This window comes from Falco punctatus (genome assembly GCF_963210335.1).
Source record: "Falco punctatus genome assembly, chromosome: 3".
Taxonomy (NCBI): domain Eukaryota; kingdom Metazoa; phylum Chordata; class Aves; order Falconiformes; family Falconidae; genus Falco; species Falco punctatus.
The window spans coordinates 93,968,406-93,995,638 of record NC_137582.1 but is presented as its reverse complement, the minus strand read 5'-3'; the positions used below and the strand labels follow the sequence as shown (position 1 = coordinate 93,995,638).

General features: G+C 42.7%; 2 protein-coding genes across 2 annotated transcripts in view; one reads left to right on the top strand and one right to left on the bottom strand.

Annotated features, from left to right (window-relative positions):
• LY86 (lymphocyte antigen 86) lies at positions 1–25,967 on the bottom strand. Its single transcript, XM_080379979.1, has 5 exons — positions 25,691–25,967; positions 12,297–12,383; positions 10,689–10,817; positions 3,650–3,702; positions 1–757 (listed from the first exon to the last, which is right to left on the bottom strand). Exons 1-5 carry the CDS (start codon positions 25,803–25,805, stop codon positions 662–664), a joined length of 480 nt encoding a protein of 159 aa, XP_080236105.1. The 5' UTR covers positions 25,806–25,967; the 3' UTR covers positions 1–661.
• LOC308060824 (uncharacterized protein) overlaps positions 12,391–27,233 on the top strand; it is a 104,062-nt gene continuing 89,219 nt past the window's right edge. Inside the window, exon 1 of the mRNA XM_080379986.1 lies at positions 12,391–20,649. Within this exon, the coding sequence (XP_080236112.1) occupies positions 20,641–20,649 (9 nt within the window). The 5' untranslated portion in view covers positions 12,391–20,640. The remainder of the gene's footprint in view (positions 20,650–27,233) is intronic.

The following is a 27,233-nucleotide window of genomic DNA, read 5'->3' as shown; positions in this document are numbered from 1 at the left end:
TATTCTATCATTATGAATTTATTGAGAAGCAAGAAGAGCACATAGCTTAAGTACAGAATGATTTGCATATCACTTAAAAGACATTAAAAAACAAAAAATTCCAGGTAGATTCCAGAAGACTTGTGATATGAATCTAGTGACAGGACGTGGATCACTGGAAAAAAGGCATGTTCATCCTATGTGGTCTTGTTCTGTGGTTATAACAAAATCTATACTAGTGAAAGCTGCAAACAGGCTGCAGAGAAGTTTGAAAATGTTGAGTGCTGTAACTGCATAATATGTGATACATATGAAAACAGTCTTTAGCCTGTGCTAGAAATGGATACCTTCGTAACTTACTGAAAAAAGATGTTTAGGCTCTTCCTGTTCTGCCTGATGCTATTTTCATCCTAAGATGAGAATGTTGGTATTGGATACTTTCTATTTGCAGCTGTACCTACTAGAAGCAAAAAGTGGGTTACAGTGTTTGTTTAGAGATAAAATTACCACTAGAGGGTCTAGTGACTTCTTGAAAATAATTAATCATAAAGATGAATAGCATCAGAACCACCGTGTGGGGATTATTTCCTTCAGAATCATTGTAGCATGCAAGCAGCTCACTTGGCTTGAATAGCTTTGGTAGTATTTGTATGTATGTAGCTTTCTTGAAATTGATTTGTTGCTAATAATAGTCTAAATAATTTTTCACAGTAAAATCGGCACAGGCGACAGTGACGTGATCTTCATTAGTCAGCTTTGCTGAAATAATGTAATCTCCCTGCATGAGACGAACACAAAGCAAGAGATTAGCCCATCAGTAGCATACGACTGCTTCTATTTCTACGGGGGAGCCCTCTTCTTAGAAACAGAATAACACTTTTCCCATCAAGTTCCTCCAAAACCTTTCCTGTCCAAATGTTTCAGAACTGGTAAAGGACTTGCCCATATTTTCTGCCAAAAGACTCTCATCAGGGATATCAATGCTGACAGCACAAGTTCAAAATTAAAACAGTGCAAGGAGAACAAAATGTTTTGATGCATAAAAATTACTTTCGAATCTGTGTAACTTCTCATATTTCTCATGAGCAAGCACAATATGGCCTGTGCTGTTTAGTAACTGGAAGAGGTGCTTCGTTGTCTGGCACTTCTCCTCCTTGGCTCTTGTTCAGTGTGTACATTGTTATTGATAAGAATTTTTATGAGCATGCACCTTGGGGGATGTGTGTGTATAGGTGACTCAGTCTGTGATTAATTCCTATATAATAGAACCAGAGATAGATCAATTTCAAATTGTGTAGTTAAAACTACTCGTAATTCAGGCTTTGGGGACAACTTGTATCATGCAGTGCAAAAAAATTTCAACCTTCAAGAAGCCACGCTTTTTTTTGCATTGGTCAAAACTGGTCTCTCCAGACACTTGGAGAATAAGCACTGGGCAGGGGAGATGACAAGGCTCACTTAACAAATTGGGACAAAGAGGTGAGCTAGAGTTAATTCACTGTAGATTGCTGGCACTGTGGGTTTTCTTTTTGTTTTTTTTCTGGAGCATGGAGGGGACCAAAACCTGGGATAGGAGAACTTGGCAGTAGTGGCTTCCTGGCTTTGAACCATAGGAAGCTCTTGCCCTGCTCAGAACTCTTCTGGTTGTGGAGTAAAAGGAGTCACAGCTAGAGTGAGTCTGCTTTCTTGGCACTTTCCCTTTACCATGGGATTCTAAAGCAATAAACGGCCTGTGTCTTCACAGAGAGGTTCAGGTTAAACATAACATCCAATTTAGAGATACCCAGTGGCAACATGCTCATGAGAATACAGCCTTGTCGTAATCGCTGTGTGGACTGTGCAAACGTTCTTCAGGCTGTTCAGATGAGGCTGTTCTTTGTAATGAGCAGACGTTGACTGCTGCGTGGAATAACTCCTTATTGCTGGCATGGAGGGATGGTGTTATTTGCCTGATTAATTGACAAAAAAGGCTTCCTATTCCCTTTCTCACATGGATGTTAGCTGTCCAAAAGCTTATAGTTTCATTCATGGAAGGGATTTTGTAATAACTCATTACGATTGCTTGTTAATGATTAGATTTTTTTTCTTCCTCCAGAATAGTTTTTTGCTCATGGGTAAAAATTCTTATTAAAGGAGGATTGTGAACATTCTAAAATTTCTGGCTCCAAATTCAGCTAATACTCCCAGAACTGGAGCTGTACTGCTCTGTGTGGATGTTTCTAGGGCTTCCTCCTGGTCTAAAGACCTATTCCTCAGTATGTTAGTACAGCTGCTCCTGCTGACTGACAGGAGCTTGGGTGCTCCAGTGTGAAACATCAAAAGGTATTGCTCAACACAGCATCTCTAGGCATAGCCTTTGGGGAAGCAGGCTGGTCAGGGCGCTGTAACAGCCTGCATAAGGGGGCCCAGCTCCCTGTGTGAAAGTCTTGGAAAATGAAGGTTGTGGCTGCTGCTATCACTAAGGGAAGACTGAAATATAAGAGACAGTAGCTGTTACAAAGGCTCAGTCCTCCCAGAAGTCAGCTATTCTTATCACCTCTGCAGGTCTTGGCAAGCCCAGCTCCCTGAAATTCATGTCTTTGTTCTGTATCCCTGTTCTGATCCCGTTTTCTCCTTTTCCTCCACCTGACCAATCCAGTGCTAAGGAGGCCCCAGACCTCATCTGTGAAGCTCTGACATAGATTTTGTGTCTGCTGCTGAAGAACTGAGAGCTCATGCTGTGCTTCTCCATGTGAGTGAATCCAAGGAGTGTTTGACTGACCACCTGAACTGTATGCTTTTGCAGTGCTGACCATGATCTTTTCTTCACCACATTCTCAGCCAGATGCTTTTATGATCCAGATCTTACCTTCTTCCCTTCAGTCTCTTCATGTATGTGACTAAAGGTCCTTTGTTATTTCCTGGTCAAATATAGCTTCATGTTGTGTTCAGTTAAGAGACACTGTAGTGCATTCAGCACTTCAGACCTCTCTTGCTTTTGCAATGTGATTTGGTTGACCTTCTAGAAGGAGACTTAGCTGAGTATGGAGAAGACTGCTTATAAACAGCATCTGTAATGGATGACCAGGAAATTCAGAGCAGTGCTTAAAGTACCGCCTGTTTTCTCACCTTTCTAAGAAATTTTTTTCTTATTTTAAGGCTCCATAAGTCCAGAGAAAGTGTTCTTGGCCCAGTAAGCTGTACTTTCAGTTGCAAGTACAAGAAGACCTCTGTATCTAACACCATATCTGTATGCTGGAAGACATATAATTGCAGTTATGTATCTAAATTGCCTTTATAGCCAGTGAGGATGAATGAGCTTCTCCAAATTGTTCAGCCAACTAAGGAGTGAGGTGAATTGCAGCCTTGGTCTCTCAGGAGTCCCTTGGAGCTGCTTCTTTTGTTGATATTTTAAGAGTAATAGAGGGGAAGCCTACTAAAGAACTGCCTTAGTGCTGGTGGAAGGATTCAGCTGTCCTAAGAAAACCTGTCCATTTCTGGACAATAGCGGCTCTTGAATGCTTTAAGCAAAACCAGGTCATATTGAAAATGGTTAGTCATGTAACCACTATCAGATACAGTGTGCCAGCTGTGGGAGCCTGGAATACGCTGATGTGATTGCTGGTAGTCCTTTGATCATACCTCAGCCAGAAGGCCCTTCTGCTTGGGAATACAGCTGTGATCAACTTACCTGTGGGATTTCTTTGATTCCCAGTGTGACTGGTCCCTCATAATAGAGGTGTTCTGAAAAGCAAAAATGGTGACGGGTAGTTAGACATGCAACACGTGAAGGAAGCAGGCAACTGGCTGTAGATGCATTTTTGTAATAGCACTTTGAAGTGCACCAGTGACAAGTGTTACGGAACTGCAAGGTGCTCTGTATAGTCTTGCCCCAGCCCTTCTGAGAGAAATGTCAGGATGCGTACTGCCTTACGGGGAAAGCAGGGCAGAGTCTGGGCTCAAGGAGGACCTGCAGCCTCTGTCTGAGTGGAGGAGGGGGGCATGGCTTTGCACAGCTGGGTGCGTGTTCCTATGTCAGCCTGCATCCTGCAAATGGGGAAAAGAAAGGGGAGAGCGACTGCTGGACACAAGTCCTTTAGCATGATCTATTAAACACTTGCAGATGCAATAGTTCAACCATATACTGCTTTGGTAACTTTAAGAAAAAACAATCTGAGCTGAGTGTTTCTGTAGGTGTGGACTTCTGACTGCCTGCTGAACATGACCTTAAAGTAATAAGAACATGTCTATCTCACTGTTGAGGGAATGTTCACCAAGTTACATGATGTACTGAAGCCATCACAAGTTGTTGGTGACTGGAATAGAGCCCAGGAGTTCCACCTTCCAATCCTCATCTCCCTAATCGCAAGGCATGCTTGCTCTTTGCTGTTGAAGAAAGGGCAACTTTGGCATTAATGGACAGAATTAGCAAGCTGTTCTGCAGTTCCTCCTACTTTTTCATAGCTTACTGGGCCAAACTGTGCAGACTTACTGAAAATAAAATTTGAGGATGTTTCAGAATTTCTTGCACAACTTGCCCTCCGCAAGTCATGGAAAAGTCTAAAAACTGTTTAAGGATTCTCTTTTGTAGGTGTCATGAAATACTCTTTACTTTGACAGTGACAGAGGAGTAAGTGTTTCATCATATTTATATGAGTATGTACTGGCATCTTGATGCTTGTCACTTCTAGAGAGTTGTTTTAGTCCACTCTCACTGTGCTGGTTTAAACTGTTTCTTGTGAAATGTTGGACAAAAGGTTTGTAACATCTTTATGTCATGTGGTCCATTCCACCAAGCAGTAGATATCTGACTTGGAAAAGTCCACAGAGGGCCTCCCACACATGCTGTCAAATGTTATTCGATGCCTTGTAAGAAATTTATATGAAAGAATAATGACTATAAAATAAACTAGAAAAAGAACAGGAGAAACCTGAGACATCACTGGTCTTCTACACCTTTATATGAATGAGGAATTTGTTAAATGTAATGCCCTAATGATCTTGGGAGGTGGAGAAGATGCAGAACTTCTCAGTGTTGTCCTGAAAACCTGAATACCAAAACAGAGAATAGAGCAAGTACATTTGGCTTGTAACAGCATCCCTGGCTACTTCACCTAGACACCAAGAAGTCTTGTCCTTTTCAAAGAGCAGTCACCATCGTTGCTTGTTTCTGTGCGCAAAGCAAAAGCCCTGAAGTCTGACACATCTCCACTGCAGAGAGCGGTGACTCAAGAATTTTAAAAATACAGTACAACCCACTTCTCGGTTCACAACTTCATTAGAGTCTAAAAGGGAGTTAAAGGCACTGCAGGCTGCAGAACTTGGGTGCTGAGTGACTCCCTTGGGACTCGAGCTGTATGTGTGTTGATGTGTGTTAAACCATATTGTGAGCTGCCCCCTCAGGGGGCTGTGGACCATGCAGTGGCGTGGCTCATGGTCTGTGTGTCCTTTTGTTCAGAGAACTTTGTTTGACTGTCTCTCCTTCAGTCAACTCTGAGCCTAGCAAATCTTGGATGGCAGCAGAGGGGAGAGGAAACTGGGCTGTGCATAATCAGCTTTCTCCAAAGTCCTTCTCCATAAGGGTCATGGCAACTCCTCTTGGATCACATGGCTTGTTAGGGTCTCACCTAAACGTACAGATACAAGCATTTAAGCTCTGCAAAGCCAGTATTTTAAAATTAAGTAGGAGTCATCAGGCCATAAATTTGCTTCTGAAATTATAGCAATGCTAATCTCTCCTTCAGTGTAGGTAGAAGCTATCCCCAGCACCCCATCCCACCCTCCCATACACTTTGCTGTGACAAAGTAATAATTACATCAGAGCTAGATGAAAGCGGTCTTAGGACACTGCCTCATTACTCTCCGAGAAGTTATCCATGATTGCTCTGATGTGTGGTAGCTGTGCCTTTGCTTGGTAATTAATGGAGGCACTCTCACGGGCTGGAGTAAAGGTGGAGCTAGGTGCTGTGTGTCTGGTCTGAGGTCCATGTTTGCTGCTTTACTTCAGCATTGCCCTTGTTTAGCCTTTTCTAACCAGAAGTCTTACAGTGGTTCACAGTTATTAGTCATACAGAGCTACTGGAGAGAGTCCAGTGAAGGGCCAGTGATATGATTAAGGGGCTGAAATGTCTCTCCACTGAGGAGATGTTGAGGGAGCTGGGAGCTGCTCTCAACCTAGGGAACAGAAAGATTAGGGAAGAGCATGTCAATATGTACAATACCTGAAGGGGGTGTAAAAAGGAGAGAGCCAGGCTCTTCCCAGTGGTGCCCAGTGACAGGACAAGAGGCAGTGGGTGCGAACTGAAACACATGAGGTTTCTTCTGAACATCAGGAAAGACTTTCTGGTTTTGGTTTTTTTTTACTGTGAGGGTGACTGAGCACTGGCAGAGGTGTCCCAGAGGGGTTGTGGAGTCTCCATCCTTGGATATATTTAAAAACTCTGCCTAGACATGGTCCTGGGCAACTGGCTGTAGGTGGCCCTGCTTAAAGTACGTGGGAGTTAGACTGAGCTTCAGAGGTTCTTCCCAGCCTCAGCTATTCTGTGGCTCTGTAACCAGGCCTCTAGAAAACTCTTGTGACCTTTCTCACTTCAACAGTTGGGGGGGAAAGGACTATACTGCTTTGAAAGTATGTCCTGATAGGAAAGCACAGGCAGCTTTCATTTTCAGCTACTTGAGATGTGCCAGGAAATAATATGGACCCATAGATCTGCTGAATTTTATCGTTCATATTCACTTTGTACCATGGCAACCTCCTCTGTGCCTGTGCTGGCTGGATCAGGCTTTTCAAAGCCGCTTCAATGTTCCTCTCGCATGAGGATTTCTGCTATAATTCCAGAAGCGTAAACATCCTCCAAGGCTCTAAGGACTGTAGTTTATTACAGCATCCTTCGTTTACATTTTTCTCCATATATTCATACAATTTTGCATTTCTTCATTGAAAAAGGATGAACACATCTGCTGCAGTAAGTGTAACTGTCACAAACACTGAGCCGAGCTCATTGAAAGAATTCTGTGGTCTTTTTAGAGCAAGCACAGATGTAGTTGCAAAAAATGTATGAACATTGGGAATGGCATAAATCAGGAGGGCATTTTTCCAATTAAAAATTTCCTTATGTCTTTATTGGTCTGCTGGTAAGTGACGGTATCTGTCAAGCATGCTGTCATCAGTGACGTGCTTTCAGCCCACCTTCCGTTTTCAACCCTTTTTATTAAAGACTTAACTGAAAGTGATTTCCATAAAGCATCCTGGAAAACATTTCTAATGTACCACTGATTCAAGCTGTTGTTATTGTATTGCTTGTAGCAGCCTTTTGCTGTTGTTTCTACCAAAAGTAACTTAGTCCTTTTCCCTGCCAGTGAGCAGGCCTCTAGTAGCTTCCAGTCTGAAGCAGAGCCTTCAAATGTGTAAGAAAGAAGTTCCTGAGGATTACTTCAAGTTGCTGGTTATCATTTATCGTGAAGATGCCTCTCATTCCTGACAAAACACCTATAATGAAATTCTCACTCCTCTTTCTCAAATCTTCCTTGCACTGAAAATCTTTATATGTTCTCACACTCTAGTACTATATAAAGGCCCTGTACATCTGCACCCACCTCTTCCTTTTTCTATGTTTTAAATCTTTTTAGAACTTAAATGCTCCATGTTGGAGTTGTTCTGGGACATGATCTTGCACCCATGCAACTGACACACAACTTCTGTGAGTTTTAGGGATGTAGGAATGATATGAATAACTGCCAGCTATAGATGTACACTCGAGTGAGAAAAATGTATATAAATACATAGCCGAGTAAGAAACATCCACTCTCTTTACTGGGGAGGAAAAAGTGAGATGAAGGGGCTAAGCAAACTGGCATTTTAGTCAGCCCAAAGGCCTAGCTCTGTGGTGTAGCTGCTTTCTCAGAAACATGTATCTAAACTGCTCTCAGCGTGATACCCAGTTCTGTAATTCATGTAACGTTCTCTACTTTTATTCACAAATACTATTTTAGGAACTTGCTCACTGTAACACCTACTAAAAGAGGTAATAATGTAAAGAATGGAGGTCTGAAGCAAGGAGGAGTTTCTCTGTGGGTTGGGAGTGTGCACAAGGAATTGTGTAAGTGCTCTGATGGTGCCTTCAGCAGTTGGGCCTGAAAGAAAATTTGTGGGCATACAGAGGATGCAACTGTCTTCTGTCAGGAAGCTTTCTTTAAGCCTGCAAGTTGTGGTTGGCACATTGCTAAATATTGCCCTGGTAGGTCTTTTTCTCTGATTTTAGTGATTGCATCGGGAAATCTGTTAAATCTTACGCAACTGTTTTCTTTGGAGGAAATGGGGAATAATCCACATTTTCTACTAAAAAAGAGGAAGACCTGAATTCGTGTTATGCCACAAGGAATTTAGCAGTTTTGTTGTTATTGTTCTTAAATGGACAACGACCCATTTCCTTGCAAGTTTTGAGCTAACAACTTCACGATAGGCATACAGCTCAAAGAAAAAGATCTTGGAATCCTGTTTAGGAGTCCCAGTGAGCAGTGTCAGATGTGACCTTTGCTTAACATAAATAGTAAATACTATATGATTATGGTGGCCATGAAACCTCTGGCTATATTAAGTCTTCTGAAGTTTTCCCAGTCATGGCAAAAATGTAACGTTATAGGAAAGCAAATTAAAATAAAACCCCAAACACCCAAGACTTTACCACATCTACCTGTTATAAGTCTCTTTTCCTTGTAACTTCTGCTCTGCTTGTCCACATGACTAAGAGTACCAACAAAGCCTGCAGCAGAACTACGTTCAGTCTCATTTTGGGAGAGGGAGGAGCAAGCAATTTTTGGCCCCATGTGGAGGTAAGCAAATTCTGTGTGGAACTATATATAAACTCATGTTGGATCTGGCCAGATGTTGGAAATACTGCCTTTAAAACAGGGAAAAGGGGGCTTTGCATGAAAAGCTTCAGTTGAAAGTGCTATCTGCTCCTCTGTACCTTTGCTAGGCTTCATACTTGGCCATTCACAATGTCGTCCTTTCTGCATAGCTCAGATTTACAGCTGTGCTAATATGGTAAATTATGGCTGTGTTGAATTGCCTCAAATTGGTCTTTAGCTCAATTCTGTGTCCTAAAACACAGGTTAGAATCAAATGTCAACTAATTAAGAAATACCACATTTTCAGTTTGAACCTTAGTCTGAGAAACTTCACTTCTTTCCCACTGTGACTTAATTACTAAATAAAAACAGCTACTGAACAAGAGCGCGTGTATTAAAGAGTGTGGCAGCAGTCCTTGTGCTAACTTACAGAGGCTTCTATATGAAGATGTATAGTATTATTTAAACAACCAACTATATATATTTTTATCATCATGTACTTTAATTAGTAGAAACAATCACCTGTCAGTTTAAGATTAAGGGACTTGGAAATCCCAAGAGGTTTTGGCTTTGTGGCTTCATGTGTGAATAGCAGTTTGTGCTCAGCTCAGGACTGACTGCTTCTTAATGTATTCTCTAAAGGATGTTATTTAGTGCTTCATCAGAATAAGGTGGCTTTTCAGTAGGTCTGTGGGTGTGTGTGGTTATTTTTCCCTTGTAATTCAATGCACAATTAAAGAAACCTCTGAATTTTTTTGTCTGTCTGGCTTCCAGGATTTGCATAATTGGTTGCTCATGCAGCATTTCTCTATTATCCTTTGTGATATTTCTATGCTGTGTGAAATGTCTTAGTAATTTTCCAAGGGCTGTCTTAGCAGTAGCGCTGTGCATGGTCTTTAAACTCATAGCCCTTGCACATGAATTACTGCAGTGTTATCAGGATGTGAATGGAAGGAAAGCAGAGCTTCTGAAACTAACTGGTGCTCTAACAACTTTGAAACTTCCTTGCAACTCTACCTGTTTATTGTAAAATCAGCCTAGAGGTGATCGTGACATAAGAGGGATTTCAAAATAACTATTTAAGACATGCAGCTATTACAGTCCAGAGGCATAGACAGACCATAGATCTTCTGGACGTAGCATTTCCAGTTTTGCACTGCCTGGCCTGGGTTGTGGCAGAGGAGACCTTGAGGTGCCCAAGCTCACCTGGGACCAAAGATGCTTGCTTTCTGGGGGCAGCTAATGCCATGGTGAACCAACTAGTGCAAGTCTGCACCAGTTGGCAGTTTGACTGGCACAAACTGAAGTCACCTGACTGTTGCATAGGCAAGTGCTGAGCAGAAACAAGATGCAAACTATAGATGGTATCAAATGGTGTCTTGGTTCAAATATCCTTATCCAAGGATAACTCATTTTAAAGTGAGTTAAGAATTGCCTTTAAGGTCAGGAAGTATTACTTGCTTAATAGTGAAGAACATGTTCAGAAGGGCTTGTTTGTTTGCTCAGCCATTTCTTTTACAGAACCGGCCTTTATTTTTGTCATACTTCTTGCTCACATGACAACCATGTGGCTATAAATAGGGCTTATGAATGTCTCTGCTGTTGGATAGGGTCACGTTACCACAGTTATTTTTTATGGACTTGAAATCCCACGTGCATGCCATATTCTGTGATTAAAAGAAAAGCAAGCAAACAGGTTAGGGGAAAAAGCAGGCTCTGAAATTAAAACGTCTCTGTCCTACTGTGTTTCTGTCATCCATTAACATGCTGTTGAAGTAAACAGAACATTACGATGTATTGGTGCATTCAACAGCACAGCAGGTGCATCCTGCTTGGAGTATTCAGTAGCCATCAAACACTTAGAGTGCTGCCTAAATTACCTCCTTTCTTCTTTCCACAGAAAATAAGTTTAGAATGACCCGGCTCGCAGAGCGCCTCTGAGTAGGATAAGACGGTCTTCCCGTTTATGATCAGGTCAACCTTGGCGTACAGTTCCTTGATGTTGTGTCCTACACAGAAAGCAGAAGGAGAGCTCAGAGAAAGTGCAAGGGTAAACAGATTCACTTTGCTTTTTAAGAGGTTCAATTTTTTTCCCCTCTGCTGTTTAAGCCATTGAATGTTTTCCTCTTCACTGAGAACCCCTGATACATAAGAAATCCATGCTTTTGGAACAGGTCTCTAAGTTCCTTAAGGTATATGACAGGGGACATAATAGCATATATCTTTATTGTTAGAGAATGGTTATGGGCATAGTTTATTTGACTTGGAGGCCAACTGTCACAGTAAATCTTGCGTGCATACATCTAAACATTCCTTTCTATTGAGCCTAGCAGAGGGATCATGTCCAGTGGACCCCCGGGGGCAACCCATGGCCTGTACCTGCTGCTTGGGAAAACATTAAGTGGCCTGAGCCAGCCTGTGCCAAAGACCAGCACAGCAGCTTGCCAGTACTGGGAAGCTGCTTGCTTGTGCCTGGCTTGCTAATATAGATACAGCCAGTGAGGCTACTGGATTTGGATTTAGAGGGCCAACTCAGAGTTACCGGAAAAGTATTTGCAAATGACTGTAATGTGATTTTGCAGGCTTGTTTGACTTTGCAGCCACCTGAAAACTGATGCTCCCCAGGCAAAAGGGCAGCATGTCTCACAGGAGGGAAACCTTTTGCATGCAAGGGAGCATTCCCAAGCGCTAAGGCACTTGGCACGCAAACTTATTTTCAGCACCAGGAGCATATAGCAGAGCTCTCATATTTATGCTCTAGTAGTAGAGGTTCTAGGTGAGCTTGGGGCCAACAGGGTTGCCAGAAGGTGGCTTTCATGTGCAAAGATCACAAAGCAAGGTATGGCTGATAACTTGCACACCCAGCCCATTAGCTCAAACGCAGTTCTGCTTTTGACCTTTTATTGCTGATCAGTCAAGTGCTGAAGGGTACAATGACAATTTCAGCTAGCATAGGTGGTGAGCTGATGGCGTGGCTGCGTTGCCTCAGGCTAGCACTTCCCCAGCGCTCCCCCAGCATGCTTCTCTGCATGCCCAGGAGAGGCAGAGAGGTGCCCACACCTTGCTCTGTGGGAGTCCCTTCAGTCTCCTACCTGGAAAGGTGAGCTTTAGCAGTTTGGTGAGCACTGCTGGTGCTGATGCAAGGGCATGGGTGCTGTAGCTGTCTCATTTAACAAGACTTGCCCAGAAGACTTAGCTGTGAAGACAAGCTCTAGAGCAGCCCCCACCTTGGCTATCCATATGTACAAATGAAGGGTAGGAGAGGAATAGGGGCTGAGGGCTGTTACGACCTGCTTAGGATGACACATGTAGTCTGAGGCTGAGCTGATAACAGAGCTGACATTTCTGTAGCCCTGCACAGGGGCTTGAAATTTCTCAGAAATGAAAACCATTCATATTTTATAGGAGGTTGTCACCCTTACTTCTTAATACCAGCACTCACACATGTGCTACCTGTTTATGGTGTGAGAAGATAGTAGTTCGCTTACTTAGGACGATTGCACCTCTGATGTTGAAGGTGTGGGTTGCGATATCAGAACAACGGTCAATGCTGAAAGCAAAATCTTGCTGAGGGTCTGTTTGGAGACAGAAAGCAGTGGGTAACAAGTTGTATTTTTAATGAGGTACTGGCTGTATAGAAGAAAACAATAAAATATAGAAGTGTTGTAAAAAACATATTAGATATTCCTTAAAAATTCTCTATGATGTGCTCAAAGCTCCCATACCCTGTGTTTAATATGTAACTTCTTCCTTCCTGCCACTTGAAGCATATTCAGATGACAGCTTATATGTGGCTAAAACCTGCTGTGTGGAAAAATGAGCCAAGTTCAGGGACAGCAAGTTCCCCACAGTGGTGGGTAGCCACTACTCATTCAACAGTGAAGTCCTAGCACAGCTGCTCTTCCCAGGCTCTGCACATCACCATTCCTTCCTCGGCACTGAAGAGCAATTGGTTACGATGATGTTTTTTAATTCACTCGTATCACAAGATGGCTTGGTGAGGGTGATTGGGAAACTGAATCCTAAAGTGGGATGAACAGTCTTAAAATGAAAATAAAATGGTGTAACTGAGATCCTGCAGTATTTCATGCTGGGTCCGCCATCATGTGATATTTCTAACCCAGGAAATATTCTACATTTCTCCCTTTCTGGAAGGCTTTAGCAGAGCTGGGGTCAAAGGGTGATGACTGACATAAATGTGGCTCTCACCAGTTCCTGCAGTACCCCTTTCTCTGCATTAAGCTCCAAACCCCTTGTACAAACATAATTGCTTCCCCCCCTCCCCTTCCCCCTTCTCTCTTGCTAGCCTCCATGGCACTCCATGTGCTGTGCCTTAAGGCTTACCAATGTGTTGCTCTCTGGTGACAGGTGGCAGCGACAACTGACAACTCAGCTGCCACAACCAACAGCATGTGCAAGTGTTTTCCAGAGCTGTGGCTAGCTGCGAAAGATTTGGCTAGTTTGGAAACATACCATCTTGAGTCTCCAGGTTTAAAGGAGGAGATAAAAGGCAATGCTGTTTGCCACAGATCTGGGTCCCTGTGTTGGATTTTTGTCCTCCACATTACTAAAGCAGGCTCTGCGGTTGCATGGTCTGCTTGGGACAAAAAGTTAGTGCCTGGAGTTCTTTATTGGCTCAAGTGTGATGCATCAGAGGATTATCTTTCCTCCCTTTCCATATTCCTGTCAGTTGCCGCTTTTTTGTTGCAGCTTCAGAGGCTCTTGTGGTTGGGTAGGAGAGCAGTTTCCTGCTCGAGCCAGAAAACATGTCAAACTTCTCTTTTCTCCAGGACCGTTGTGCCTGCTTCCCCTCTGGTCTCTACCACCTCTCAGGGCTTGGTTTCTTCTTTTCTCTGGACTTTTGCAAGAGCCTCTCTCATTTCTGTTCTGTGTGGTGTGGTTAAGTTCAGGAAGCAGCTGTTGAGATTCAGAGCAACAAACAGTGCTGGTTTTCAAATTACTAAAATTGTCAGCTCTGTAATTTCCAGAGTGACCTATGGTCAAAAATGGCACTGCAATGTACGTGGTGCTCTTCTTTTTTTCAGAGACTAAGCTGTGCTTTAGTCAAAAAATTAAATTGTGGTACTTGGGCTCCAAGTCGAATTTTTAGCTCAAAATTTCTCATCAGTAACTGTTTGGATGGAAACAGGATGTTCATGAATCCAAGCTTCTCTGGAAAGCATGGGCTTCTTACAATGAACCTGACCTCAGCGCTGTTTTAGTTTGGATGTCTCGTGCATGTTTGTTTTTTTCTGTAGGTTGAGCTCTTTTGCCAGACGACATATTTCTTGGTGCATTGTAGCCATAGGTGTCTTCTACTGCTCCACTAGTGATGCAACATAGGATTCTGGTGTATCCACAGAGGTGCTGTCTGGTCCCCAGAGTGGAAGAGAGTGTGGAAGCACTCACATGAGAAATCCCAGCAAAATTTGTGAATAAGAGCACTTGGATTTTGTGTCGTTACTCTGTTGCTGAGAAATGTAAACTTTTCCACTGGCAAAAGAAACCCCAATTAATTTTCTGACTATCTCCCTGTTGAAATTCCAGCTATGACTTTGCAATCCAACATCTTAGATACTGTGGTGTACGTGGGGGCTTCCTGCTGAAATGAGTTGCAAGGATGGCTGTGGTGTTAAAGCTGTGGTGCCAGGGAGTCTGGATTCTAAAACATGTCTGTAGGAGAGGTTGCTGCTAAAAGGAAATTAAAGAAAATAATGGTTTTTAACCATTTGATAAGTGAAGATGTTCATAAATTCAGCTGTGCGCTGTAAAATAAGGTAGTGTGCCATACCCCTCTTTCTTTAAATGTTGAGGAGTCCCTCGTGTGGCAAAGATAACTCGAGGCAATTGCCATTTGTGTTTCATTTCAGATGCACAACTGTTGAATCACTGTCTCTCTCTTATGGAGGTTTAATACTTATTCTTCCTTGTTTGCCTCAGTCTGAAGTGAGCTAGTTAGACTGAAAAAAATACATGTTATGTCTTTCACATGTGCAGAGCAATAACATTTACTGTTAAATCTCTAAAATACGTGGGGCTGCCCTTCAGCCTTCCACTTCCCTGCAACATTTCATAGTGCACAGTACTGTATGTTCTCAGACTTCCCTCCACCCACTCCCTTCAATCTGCTCCCTCTTCCATAATTAAAGCTAGAAGCTCTTCAACTGATCGCAGAGTTTTGCTTTTCCAGTTCAGCTTTGATATATTACCAACACTTTAAACGTTGCTGGCAATTTTGCAAACACATTGAGGTTTATCAGTGAAAATCTGCTTACTGGGGGGAAAAAGGGCATTTTTTGTATCCCCATCTAGTGAGAAGGTCTTGGGCTGCAATGTATTTATAGCCAGCGTGAAGGTGCCTGGGAGCAGGATTTTGACTGAAGTTTCTGTCTAGACAGTTCTAAATCTTTCAGGCAAGTGTTCTGAGGAAGAGGCAAGTCTTTGGCTTTTGTAAACAATCAATGCACTGTAAGATCTCTTAGACCTGTTGTTTGCACTTGATGCTGTGTTTAATGCTTTACCTAGCACTGAACGTACATCTCTCGCTGAAAACTGGCTTCTGTAGCACAATCCTGCTTTGTGAGAGGTAAATTTGGGCTGTACCTGGCACCTTGCCACTGATCACCACTTACATGGCATAGTGCCAGCTGATCCCATACATCCCACCTGCCCTGTCACCCATACCTATGTACTCTGGTAGAGATTTATTGACATATTGGCTCCGTATGTGGTTTTCCTTATATACAACCCATAGTGGCACCAGAGTGCAATATTACAGCCTGGCTTACTATTGTGAGGTGCTCACAGCCATGAATTTGGCTGGGTTTTTTTACAAGACTGAGTAGACATGTATAGCACAGCCTAGAAGTTCAGATGAGTTCCTGAACTTTTCTTCCTAGTTTCTTTTCCTGCTCTTGTTCTTGGCAGAAGGTCCATAGGTAAATTAGCTCAGACATAATTTACAGCAGTGTATCTCTGTGACCTTCTGGCTGCAAGCCTTGTACCTTTCATGGAGATTATTACCCCAGTAACAGGGACAACAGATGGCAACACACTTTCATGTCTCAGTTATTGCAGTTGTGGGACCACTGGCTCATGCTTCTGCTGAACGTGGGTGTCCGCCAAGCCACAGGGCTGTGAGCTGAGTCTGCCCTTACACCCCACAGCGTCCTGTGCTCTGGGAGGTGATCTCCAGCAGGAAGATGAAGCAGACAGCTGGGAATGAGAACATGCTAACCCACTGTGGTTGTGCCCCTCAGAGCCTGAGAAGCTAGAGGACTACCTGGGCATTACAGAAACTGCATGGCCAGATGGGCAACACCTGGGCTGGTGTACAACAGCCTCTGTCTTTTATACTTTTCTCTCCCTTCCCCCATCTTGTTAACCATCCTCTACTGGCTTTACTCTCATCTGAATCTGCTCTAAAATCACATTGTTTCCATATAAGCATGAAAATCAGTGGTACGAGTGAATAGGCGCAGCAAGCAGGCAAGCGTTTTGTGTAAGAGTCCACATCTGTAAGTCTTGAAGTGGTGAGGAGACTCTGCAAATTAGTAAGTCTGGGTGTTTCAAAATACCACTTTTAGGAGCAGATGAGCCACAGAAGTGAATGTAATGACATAGCTGCACTTGGTTAGGGTCATACAAGGACAGACCCATGCTAGAGGAGCTGGAAATTAGCACGAGGAAGAAACATATTTAGTAATCACCCAACACTCCTCACCTTCAAAGCTCTTAATAAAATTAAATCATTAGCCCTTACAACATTCAAGGTGATAAAGGAGAGGGAAAGAATGAGGAACTGTTTGGGATGTCAGGCTTTATGTATTCACTCAACATTTTCCCTTTAATGTCTATTTAAATAAATTAACCTGAATGCTCAAGGTTATGTTTGACACTGGAATCTACTTATAAGGTACTGAGGAAGAAGCATCCCGTGAATTAGCAGCTCTCCGGTTGTGCATCTGGATTTCCCTGAGCACCTTCAGTTTAATGAACTTCCCTTTGGGCCTGCCTTCACTGCATGCCACTGCCATGTCCAGACATGGTAGGGAGGAGCAGGTGACCCTCTGTTCAGGGGGAGCAGAATAAATTGTGAGGCTTGTGTTGGTTGAGTCTAGTTTATCAAGAGGATGCTTCATCCCGAGACACTCACCTCAGACATGACCCGCTCCAGGCTTTTGCCTAGTTTGGACAGGCATTCTGCTCTCCTTTGCAGAACTCATGGTATGTTTTATCTCCTGTACCTTTCTGGCTTGCTTAGGCAACATGGAGGTGAAGGAATAGGGAAGATTACAGCTCACATATCCTTAATGTCCTGGAGGTGCAGACTGTAGCAATTCCCCTTTGCAAACAGAGCTTTCAACTTGTGGATCTGAGGTCTACTTAAACCCGAAGGTCTTGGAGATGTCTAATAGAATAACTCTGCTTCCTTTCTGATAAAACTTATGCGGCTGTAGAGGAAAGTCGGAAGATTTGGTCACAGTATAATCTATAAGCTAAAAAACCCCACAACACTAGCAAAAGAAACTTAAAATATGGCTTAAAAAAGAAAAAGTGTTTATGCAATACTTAAATAATTTCCACTCCTCTCTCAAGAATACTGAACACATCTTTGCATTAAAGAGCAATTACATACTGCTTGGTTAGATGAAGGAGCAGGCATTATTGACTGGTATTTATGGCCCTGGTTTTGGAGCAAGGCAATTCCAATGTCTTACAAAATGAGTTTAAATAAAGGACAAAGACTTTGCCTCTTGCTATTTCAAATAAAACTCATTTCTGAGTATAACTGATGTCCAAATTCGAAACTATTCAGAAACAGTAACTCAGAAAGCTGGTAGCTTCTCCAAACTTATTGCTGGGCACTGACTGCAACAGTAGTAATGTTTGGGTTGTGAAGATGGTGGAGGGCTCAGCCCACAAGCAAAGGTTTGAAGTGGGGCAGATGGAGAAGAGATTTGCCTGGTACCAGGCTGAGGTCACCCAGCTGCCGTGGCCGTGGAGCTGCTGGTGGCCTGGGTGAGGAGCTGGGTGGTGTGATAAGCTGGAGGGAAGCCCCTGTAAAGACGGCAGGTGTGAGGGGCTCTCTGCACCTGGAGGGCTGTGTTTGGGGACGGGGGTGTCACCAGCATGCATAAAGCAGTTTTGCCGAAGACTTGGCCTGAGCCTCCCTGCCTTTTCCTGCCTGAACCACCTTTCTTGACAGCAGGCTTGTTAGAGCTGTTTGCCAGGGCTCGAGGGGAGGCACGGTGTCTGAAGGTTCATGGAGGCTTTCCTTGCTTTTGCCAGTGATGGTATTTGGAAAAGGGAGGTTTCTGTGCTTTGTGTGGTATGACAAAGCTTTGTATAAGCCTCTTTAAAAAGACAAAACTGAAAGATGCTGGCTTTGAGAAATAGCACGTACAGATCTGTATTTGTATTTGATAATCCTGATTTGTCCTAGTTAGCTTGAGAGAGAAAGGGAGGCAGGGCAGGCTTCAGCTACAGCAGTGTAACAAGAAAATACTGCATCAATTTGGGCCCAGCAGGGAATGTATTAGAGAGAGAAAGTCTTTGTTCCCCTGTTCTGTTGGTAAGAAAACACGCGCTGCATGAGTAAGATGCATACTGTAACTGCCTGTATTCCTAATCAGATCTGTCTCTTTTCTCTTCGTGCATTTTTTCATCATTCTTTATACTGCTGTACTCAACAGAGATCTCTGGACATCAGTGCTTGCCAGCATGACTGGGGATTCACAACAGACTTGCAGACTTGTGTCAGAAATAGAACCAAACATTACTAGAAACTGCCCTACTGTTAGACACATGCCATGCTCTGGGATATCAGGCTTTACTGCTGATTATACAGAACAGTTAGCAGCAGCATATAAATGGGCTAAATGTTCCCATTTTCCCAGGACGAGCTGAAATCCACTGCAGGAACGTGACAGTAAGCTATAGCTGGAATGGCATGCTCCCTCTGCTGAGGAAACTAGCTGGGTTCCCTCCTGCCCCATCACCGCTGGGTTATTTGACAGGAGCCATCCATCTTCAAATGAAGAGGAAACTGGTGCACTGAATTAATTTGTGGTAGCTTTCAAGATCCTAGCTTTTGGCCAATTGAAGCTCTCCTGAGTCTAAAAGTGGAATCAGGGACAGATCAAAGGTTTTGGATTCGGTACGTGGTAGTTCTGTACAGGGTATTTGGACATCATTTGTCCCTAAGGACCACTGCTTCTCCCTAGTTTTAGGTTACCATAAGCTTCCTTGAAGTTGGTGCAGTCACACCAACACACAATAACGTTGAAGTCCTTTTATGAGTTCTTCTGAAGTATATCAATTTTTCTTAGATTATTCTGGGTATTTTTGCTGATGGATGTTAAATTGCTGCGAGAACCTGATTCTGTTTTCTTTGGTAAACTTTAAGCGTTGTAGGGTCCAGAACCACTCTGAGGCCTTGATGATAGCTCTAGATGAGATGATGTGGCAATGTCAAGAAAGCCTAGCAGTGCTTCAGATACTTACACAGAAAGCTTTATACTGGAGCAATTATGAGCAACTGTGGATTGTTCTTGCTTCTGACTTCATCCAGTGAATATGCCTTTTGGTAATTTCTACTTTATGTAATACAGGAGCTAATCTCAACTTGTCATGAAAACTGTTCCTATAGCTGTGACATCTGTTTAGTATATTAGACTGCTCCCTCCACTCAGTTCAGCACACAGCAGCAAATGACAGTTCTGCCTTGCTCACAGTACTTCTTGACTGTAATGCAATATGCAGTTTTCTAGGGATATCTCTCTCCTATTTGTTTCCAAAGGGGAGAACACAATTTCCTATGGCTTGCCTTGCAGGCTGTTACCCCTCCTGCTTGTGATGCCTTAGTGACTCTGGCTGCCACAAGGCAATAGGTGGAAAAGGTGTCTAGTCTTCTAGATGTAGCAGCTGGAGGGAAGCAGGAGGGGCTGTCACACATAAACAATCCTCTTTTGCAGTCCGTGATGTAGGACCTTCATTGATTTGGTGAAGAAATGTGCACTGTGTGGAAAACTCTGAGAACTAAATTAGATGAGAAAATTTAAAGCGTGGTGAGAAAAGTTCAGCTGAGGTTAATTCTCTCCACTACTAGTCTCAGTGAAAGCATTAATATTGATTTTGCTAAATGGTTCAAACTCTAGATGCTGAACCTAATGGTTTTGCCAGAGTACCTTGGAGATATGAAAGTCTCCTGCATCTCCTTACCACTTACATTTTAAAACTTACTGAATACTCTCCCCTCTCTGAAAGAAGAGGTAGAGTAAAATCAGAACCACCTTAAGAGGTCACGTAGGAGAAGGAAGTTTTAATCCTCTCTAATGAGGTGGAGCATTAAATAGACAGTTTTAATTCATGCAGGGACCAAAATTTTGAAGGATGACTTGCATGTGCACTTACATTTATGCTACCTTGATTCTGATGATAGTTTCAGTTTGTTAGGATCTGGTGCCAGAAATATGCATGTCAACATCTGGCCTTCCCCCTGGAATAAGTAAGCTATACCAGATGAGTACAGCAGCAAGGCTATGACAGCAAGATGGCTTGGACAGAGCAAACAAACAAAAATCTTTTCAAGTGAAATTCTAAAGTTCTTTGATTGTTTGCCCATCAGCGATCTGTGCAACAAAAGATCAGAGGAGAGCTGGTGTTATGTGGCTTTAAATAATTCAGAAGCAATTGCTGGAGACTGCTTGAGCGATATAAATAAATAAGTCCAAGAGAAGCACCTGGTTCAATCTGTCTGTCAAAACCCCAAAGAATAATGGAAAAAGAACCTTCTTTTAACAAGTGTCTAGAAGAACATTTGCCCTGAAGATGCATGAGGTGAGAATTTTTTGCAGACTTTTCTTTGCCAGCTGAAGCTATCAGATTACTTAGATCCTTTAACTAAAGGATATAAATGTGTGGCCAGGGAGGAAAAAGGACTAGTAACACTGGTTGAAATAAAAACCAGAAAGTGATGTCCTATAAAACTAGTTCTGCAATGATGACAATTTAGCAGGGTTGTTTACAAGTTGGTATTGCTGATTGAGCAGGGATGGGTGTTACAGGTCTATTTTAAAAAAAAAGGAAAAAGAAGATTTTAAGAGAAATAGTACATTTGATCTCTCAGTATGTAGGATAAAGGCTATAATGGGTTGAGCGTGTGAGAGGGACCCTAGAAAGACTGAAACTATTCAGCATGGACAGATAAATGATCAGAGGATTATAACCTAACCAGTCTCTCAGTCTCAATTTTTTTTATTTTATTTTTTTTTTAAAGCACGGAAAGTTTCCCTCAAAGCGGAGTGTAACAGGAGGGTGTCTATACTGCACTATCTGCCCAGAGCAGGTTCTACACCAGATAACCCTGTTGCCTTCAAGGGGCCATTTTAACAGAGATCCAAACCTGAGCTCACAAGTTTAAAGAAAAGCAATACAAGTGAGTTTCTCTATCTGTAAATGCAAGCTCATACTGAAGCAGGCAGTGCTGCTCTCTCCTACTGTACCAATGTAGGGCAGGAAAAAGCTTTATAGAAATGACCCTGCTTGAAGTGTGACATGGGGCTATGCAAGCGGTCATGGAACTCGGTGGGCTTAAGTTCAGTCTGATTTTACTCTGTTCAGGAAGAGGCACTGGCATGTAAAAATAATTCTCTAGATGACCAAAGGGCCTTGTTTCTTTGTTTAGCAGAATACGTTAATTAAAGCAAATGGTTACCCACCCGTATCCCTAAATATGTTTCATTATTTTTTTAATTTATATATATGCAGATATGAAACTTGTTGTACCCTTTACAAGTTTTGTATTTAGGTTCTGGGGGTTGAAATGAATACTGATTGATTGCTCCTTCTCCTGAAATGATGGCTATTAACCTTGCTTCAGATGAAAAAAGAAGAAAAAGCAAAGTCAGATGTGCATTAGGAAATGTCTTTGCCTGTGAAAGTAAAAAATCCCATGTGGTCTGAACAGCGTTTTATAAAGCCTAGGAAATGTTTCTCAAGATGCCATCTTCAAATACTACTACTTCGACTCTCCTGAAGATCTCCCTGAAATTACCTGTTATTTACTCCATGCACAGAAAATGAAGTCCTTAATGGTTGATGCTCTCCAGGCCCTTTCTAAAAAATCTTGTGACTTATCCGTAACCTTTTCTGCACAGTCAAGGAATCCACAGTTTCAGGCAGCTCTGAAATCTCCCAGGTCCTAATCTAAATGTGGTGCTTTGCTAATCACTGAGCGCACTGGTCTGAGTTTGCTGATCAAAACAAAACCAGGCATTCTGAAACACTGATCTGTGGATGCAGGCCTGACTAACATTTCAAGAAAGAGCTGTGAAAAATACTTGGGAAATGTTTTTCATGTGTCTGCAGCAGTAGTCACCTGCTTTACCCTATGAAGAGGGCCCCACTTGAACACTACATGGTAATAATGTTTTCATGGCTAATTAAGACAATTAGGCTTATGTGAATGGTCTAGAAGCAGGTGCTGGTAGATGTATTGAGGAGTTATATTTTGTAGTTTCCAAACGTATTGCACTTTGCACTTTCAGGTGGATGCCTGACAGCACCGGAATCTGCCCAGGGCATTTTGCTAATGTTTCCTTCCTGCCTTTCCATACCTAAACAATTGCCTTTTAAAATGTAGCTGGAAAGATCAAAAGCATTACTACTGTAAGAATCACTGTGAAATTAAAAGGGATAGGAATCAACCATTTGTGTAGCAGGTTCTTTTCATGTCTCTGCATAGACTTGCCAATTACAGTTCTCTTTTCTCAGTTGGAGATGTTAACCTGTGCTGCTTTTATCTCAGGATCCCTGCCCAGGTTTCTAAAGTGATTTGTGGTCATTTGAGATCTTCCTTCATTTTTGTCACTTGTTCCTGGGAGGAAGAGTGGCACTGATGGGAAATGTCTTGCTATTTATAGGCTGTCTCAGTGCTATGTCTCCTGCGGTTACACAGAGGAGGCAGCATACTGTCTATTTACTTTACTTTTAGACCACCCGTGTCTCAGCCTGAGTTTCTCATCATGGATTAGTTGCTAAGAATTCTTGTCTGATTTCTTTTAGATTACTTTTTTTTTTTTTAACAAGTGGATTACGTTGATCCCTAGGGTCTTGTCTAGCCCCTTTTTTTGATGCATTCCTTGGGGTCCTGGTTACTGAACATTTAGTCTGGTGCGGCTGGGTGGGAATGGGGATTCTTTCTATAGGATCCAGAACATGGAGTGAGACTGGGGGCTTGATGCATGCCTGTATCTTCCCCGTTATAGGGGCAGGATGCAGCTAGAGCAAGTGTTTGTGACAGGGAATGGGGATTTGCTCCTGGGTACAGGAGATCGCTGTGCTTTCTCCGTCTGGCTTCAGTTATCCACCTAAGCTTCTCTACTACCTTTATCACGGCTATACTAGCTCATATTTTTGGCTTTAGTCAGATTTTTACTGCATATGGGAGAGGATCTGATAAACTGCAAAGTAAAAATGAACACTTAGCTCCTTTTTAAATGCACAGACTGAACTCTTATTAATCTGTTGATAGAGGGCATTCAGCTCCAGAGATAAAATTGTGAAGTACTTGGCTAAAATTCTCTCAAATTCATTAAATTTTGCTTGATTCAACTCTGATTCACTGGTAACACCCTAGAGTTTATAGTAACAATAGAGGTGAAATCCTGACCCTCTTGAAGCCAACAGGGAATCCTTTACCCGAGATTTCATACTAGATACCTCGCTGTGGCCACTGTATCCCTAGAATGTGTCATCCTCTGGCATATTCAGTGGAGCCAGAAATACCACAGGGACTTCTCAGACTGGAGGGACACGCAGGGCAGTCTTCCCCTGAAACAGCTGAAGACTATGGGCAGTTGCCTAGCATTGGCTCTGTGCTTGCTGACATTGCAAAGCTGTCAAGAGAAGGTTTCTTTGGAAAGGGTCTTGTCAAACCCAGGCACTAGTGTGTCTGTTCCCCCCTGAGAACACTTGGTGGGACACAGCTAAAGAGCAAAGCTATGTTCTGCCCATCTAGTTGTGGTTTGCAGTGAAATGCAGTGGGGACACATATTCCTCTTTCCTGAAGGGGTGATTGACACCTTTGGTGCTGTTGTGAGCTTGCCAGTGAGCTCAGTAAGAGCAGTGCCTTCTCTGAAGGGAGTACGGACTAGTGTACTCAGATTTATCCTCCCCACCTGTAGATTTTTGGGCTCAGCCCCAAACACTTTATACTTTTCTGCTTTAGGCAAGCTACCAGGCTATGAGCTGGGTCAACAGAGGTGCAGATGGCACATCCTGGTGTGATGCTACAGATGTGGTAGCCTCTGGAAAAAGGCAGGGCAGAACATTGTTTCAGCAGCTGTAGGTGTTGCTATAACTGAATCTACCAGACCTGTAAGGGAGTAGGAATTGGGCTTCAGACATGGAATCTGATTTAATTCTTACATTGTTTCCATGCCTGTGCAATTTTCTCATCTCCCATAGCCGTGCCTGGGAGAACAGAAAGCCACTGTCAGTGTTGGGACCTGACCTGATTAATCTCTGGCTTGTGATCCTCAAACTGTGAATTCCTGCAAAATGAATATACCTCTTACCTTTCTGTGTATGGCAAACCAAAATAAGTGATGCATAAGCAATAAATAAGTGCACTTTGTTAGCTAGGCCAGTGGTGTGCATAGTAAGAAGCAATGCCTGACTGACACATGCCCAGCAGACAAATTTCATCATCATTTGAACTGACTCCAACTGTAGCCTGTGCCTCTGTGTCAAGGCATCTCATGCTAACTGAGACCTGTTGAGGGAACAGAATTAACTGATACAATGAATTCTTATAAAATAAAGGTAATACCAAAGCTTGTATTCAATATCTAATTAGATATTTTCCTAATGCAGTATACACATTTATAATATGTGAAGCCTGACTTTAGTCTCCTGGGAGCAGGCCAGTAAAGAATAGCATTACAAATATTTATCTACTTCTCTTGTCCCTCACTGGCTTTATCTTAATGGGTGTGCAAAACCACATGAAAGCTACAGGGGAGAAAAAGCCCCCCGGGAAACTCTTTGTATCAGGATGAATTGGAAAAACAAACTCTAGGGTGCTCATTTACCATGAATCGCTTTTCACATCACGTGCGGAAAATGAATGAGGCGTCTGTGAATCTAATTCCCTTTGTCCCAGTTGTAAAGCAGATCAGCACAATAGGAGAGGCACAAGGCCAGCAAAGCAAGAGGTGAAAGCAGGCACCATTCAGTGAATTCATTTTCAGTCACTCCACTGCCGCTTGCTCCTTTTCTTCTCTACAGATTTGAAGAACAAGCAAAACCCTATGGTCCCTGGGAAATGCCTCTGTTAAGTGCTGCTGCTGAAGTCTGGCTAGCACAGTGGCAGTGGTGGAGAACATGAATCCTTCCCACTGTCATGCTGGGTCCCTTGTCACTCCAAGTGGGAGGACAGAGAGCACATAATCACAGCCTCACCACATATTAAGAAAACAGCAGATCAGTGCATTGAAGAGTCTGTTTTGTCCCAGGGGTATAAAGATAAAGATCTAGGGTATCCCTCTTTCTTTTTTTCTTTACCCTAACTTCAAGATAAAAAAAATGTAGTCATCCCTTTCATGCTGAACTGGGTTTTTGACAGCTGTTTATTATTCTGAATTAGGTTACATCATTTCCTCTTCATTATCATCTTTCTAAATGCAGTTAGATTTGTGTGTGTGTGTCAACCAAACCAGCTATATCTAAAAGACTAAAAGTATTCTAGCTGTGAAACCCAATGCTGGCTTGGGAGTGGAATCCTCCCATTCATTGCCCGGTTTATAAACCTCTCTCAATCCATAAGAACAACTTTGTTGCCCAGATAAAAGGAAAATGGAAATATAAAAAATCTTACCACAGCTTTTGTAATATACTTCCAGGTTGTCCTCTTTGCAGACTGCGTGCGTGGGCCATTCTGTGCTGGCATTGATATAAAGCAGGACTAAGATGAGAAGAACTGACGTCTTCATGGTGATGGTAGTAGCTTGCAAGATTACTTCTCTGTCTCTTGCTAACCCTCTGTGAAGGGAAGTATTCCTTCCTTTCTCCAAGAGAGATAGGAGTTACTACAGTCACGCCTGCAGAAGGGTTAAGTGAACCAATGCAGCCTTAGCTTACCACAACGTGGTATAAACAAGAGGCTAATCGGAACTGGAGAGTGCTATTTCCGTGTGCTGAAGACTTCTGCTTTCTGTTTCATGTTAGTTTAATGATAAATGAGCTAATCACACCTACTCGCTGCATGGTGTAGCCCTGCCTCGGTGCTTGCTGGAACAATGCAGCAAACTGTTTGGCTTTTCTGTTGCTGCCAGTTTCTTCTCTTGAAGTCAAAGCACTTAGGTCAAGACTTCAAACAGGCTTATTTAGCCCTCCTGGCTGCAAAACATCATGATCCAAATTGCGCCCCATCTTAATCACACGAAGTCAGACCAAATTTTGCGAGATGAACGGTTTGGTTTCTACGTTCTTCTTAGTAACAAACCTGTCTGCTAGAGGGAAGGGGTGGTGGTGTCTGATAAAGCTTACACCAAATAAGTCTTGAAACTTTCAGGAATTAATTCTTTCTGCTTGACTATGCTAAATACTGCACTTACCTTCATTTTGTTCAACGGTTCTTAGGAATATACTATGTAACAATATATCCAATCAGGCAAACCCAGACTTAATTTTCTTCCTTCTGTCTTCCTGGTTTTTTACCTGCCCACTAGTGACACTGTTCATTTGTTGTTTGTACTAGCTTTTTTTAAACTGTGCTTTATGCAGAAATCAGTGGCTGTTGCAGATGGCAGGGAATGATCAGTAAGGAAAGCAGGAAGGGTTGCTTCATCTCCGGTAAACCTCTCCAATTCAGTTTAAGATTCAGGGTTGGAATAGAATTTCAAACTGCAGTTGTCAAGAAGGTCTTTCCTGGACAGAGCACCAACTGGGAAAAAACTACAAGCTAAATTCAACCCTAAAGCAAATGTCTGCAATAGTCTTCTCTGAGCTGGAGACGAGGAGAAATTGGCTCTGTAGGATGACAGAGTTGGATAGAAGATCACTTTGGCCATCCCAGCATTCCTTGCTCTGAAGGCTGCAAGTACTGTTTGCTCTGCCAGTGGGTAAAGTTGAAGAGGGGAAAGCCTATGTACTTCAACAAACAGAAAAGCACCTAACAAGATAATTACAAAATAATGCTAAACAGTAGAGCTGTTCCTCAGGCAAAATCCTGGCCTGAATGAAGGTAATAAAAGTAATTCCATAGATTGAAGAGAGGGCCAAGATTTCAACCATGGTGTATTAAATTTAAAAGCCAATTCAATACAATCCAAGAGACCTTGCTTTGAATAATGAGGCTCAGGCCTGCTTTGTGGTTTTGGATACTATCATAATGGTAAATTACATGTCCAGGGCCAGGG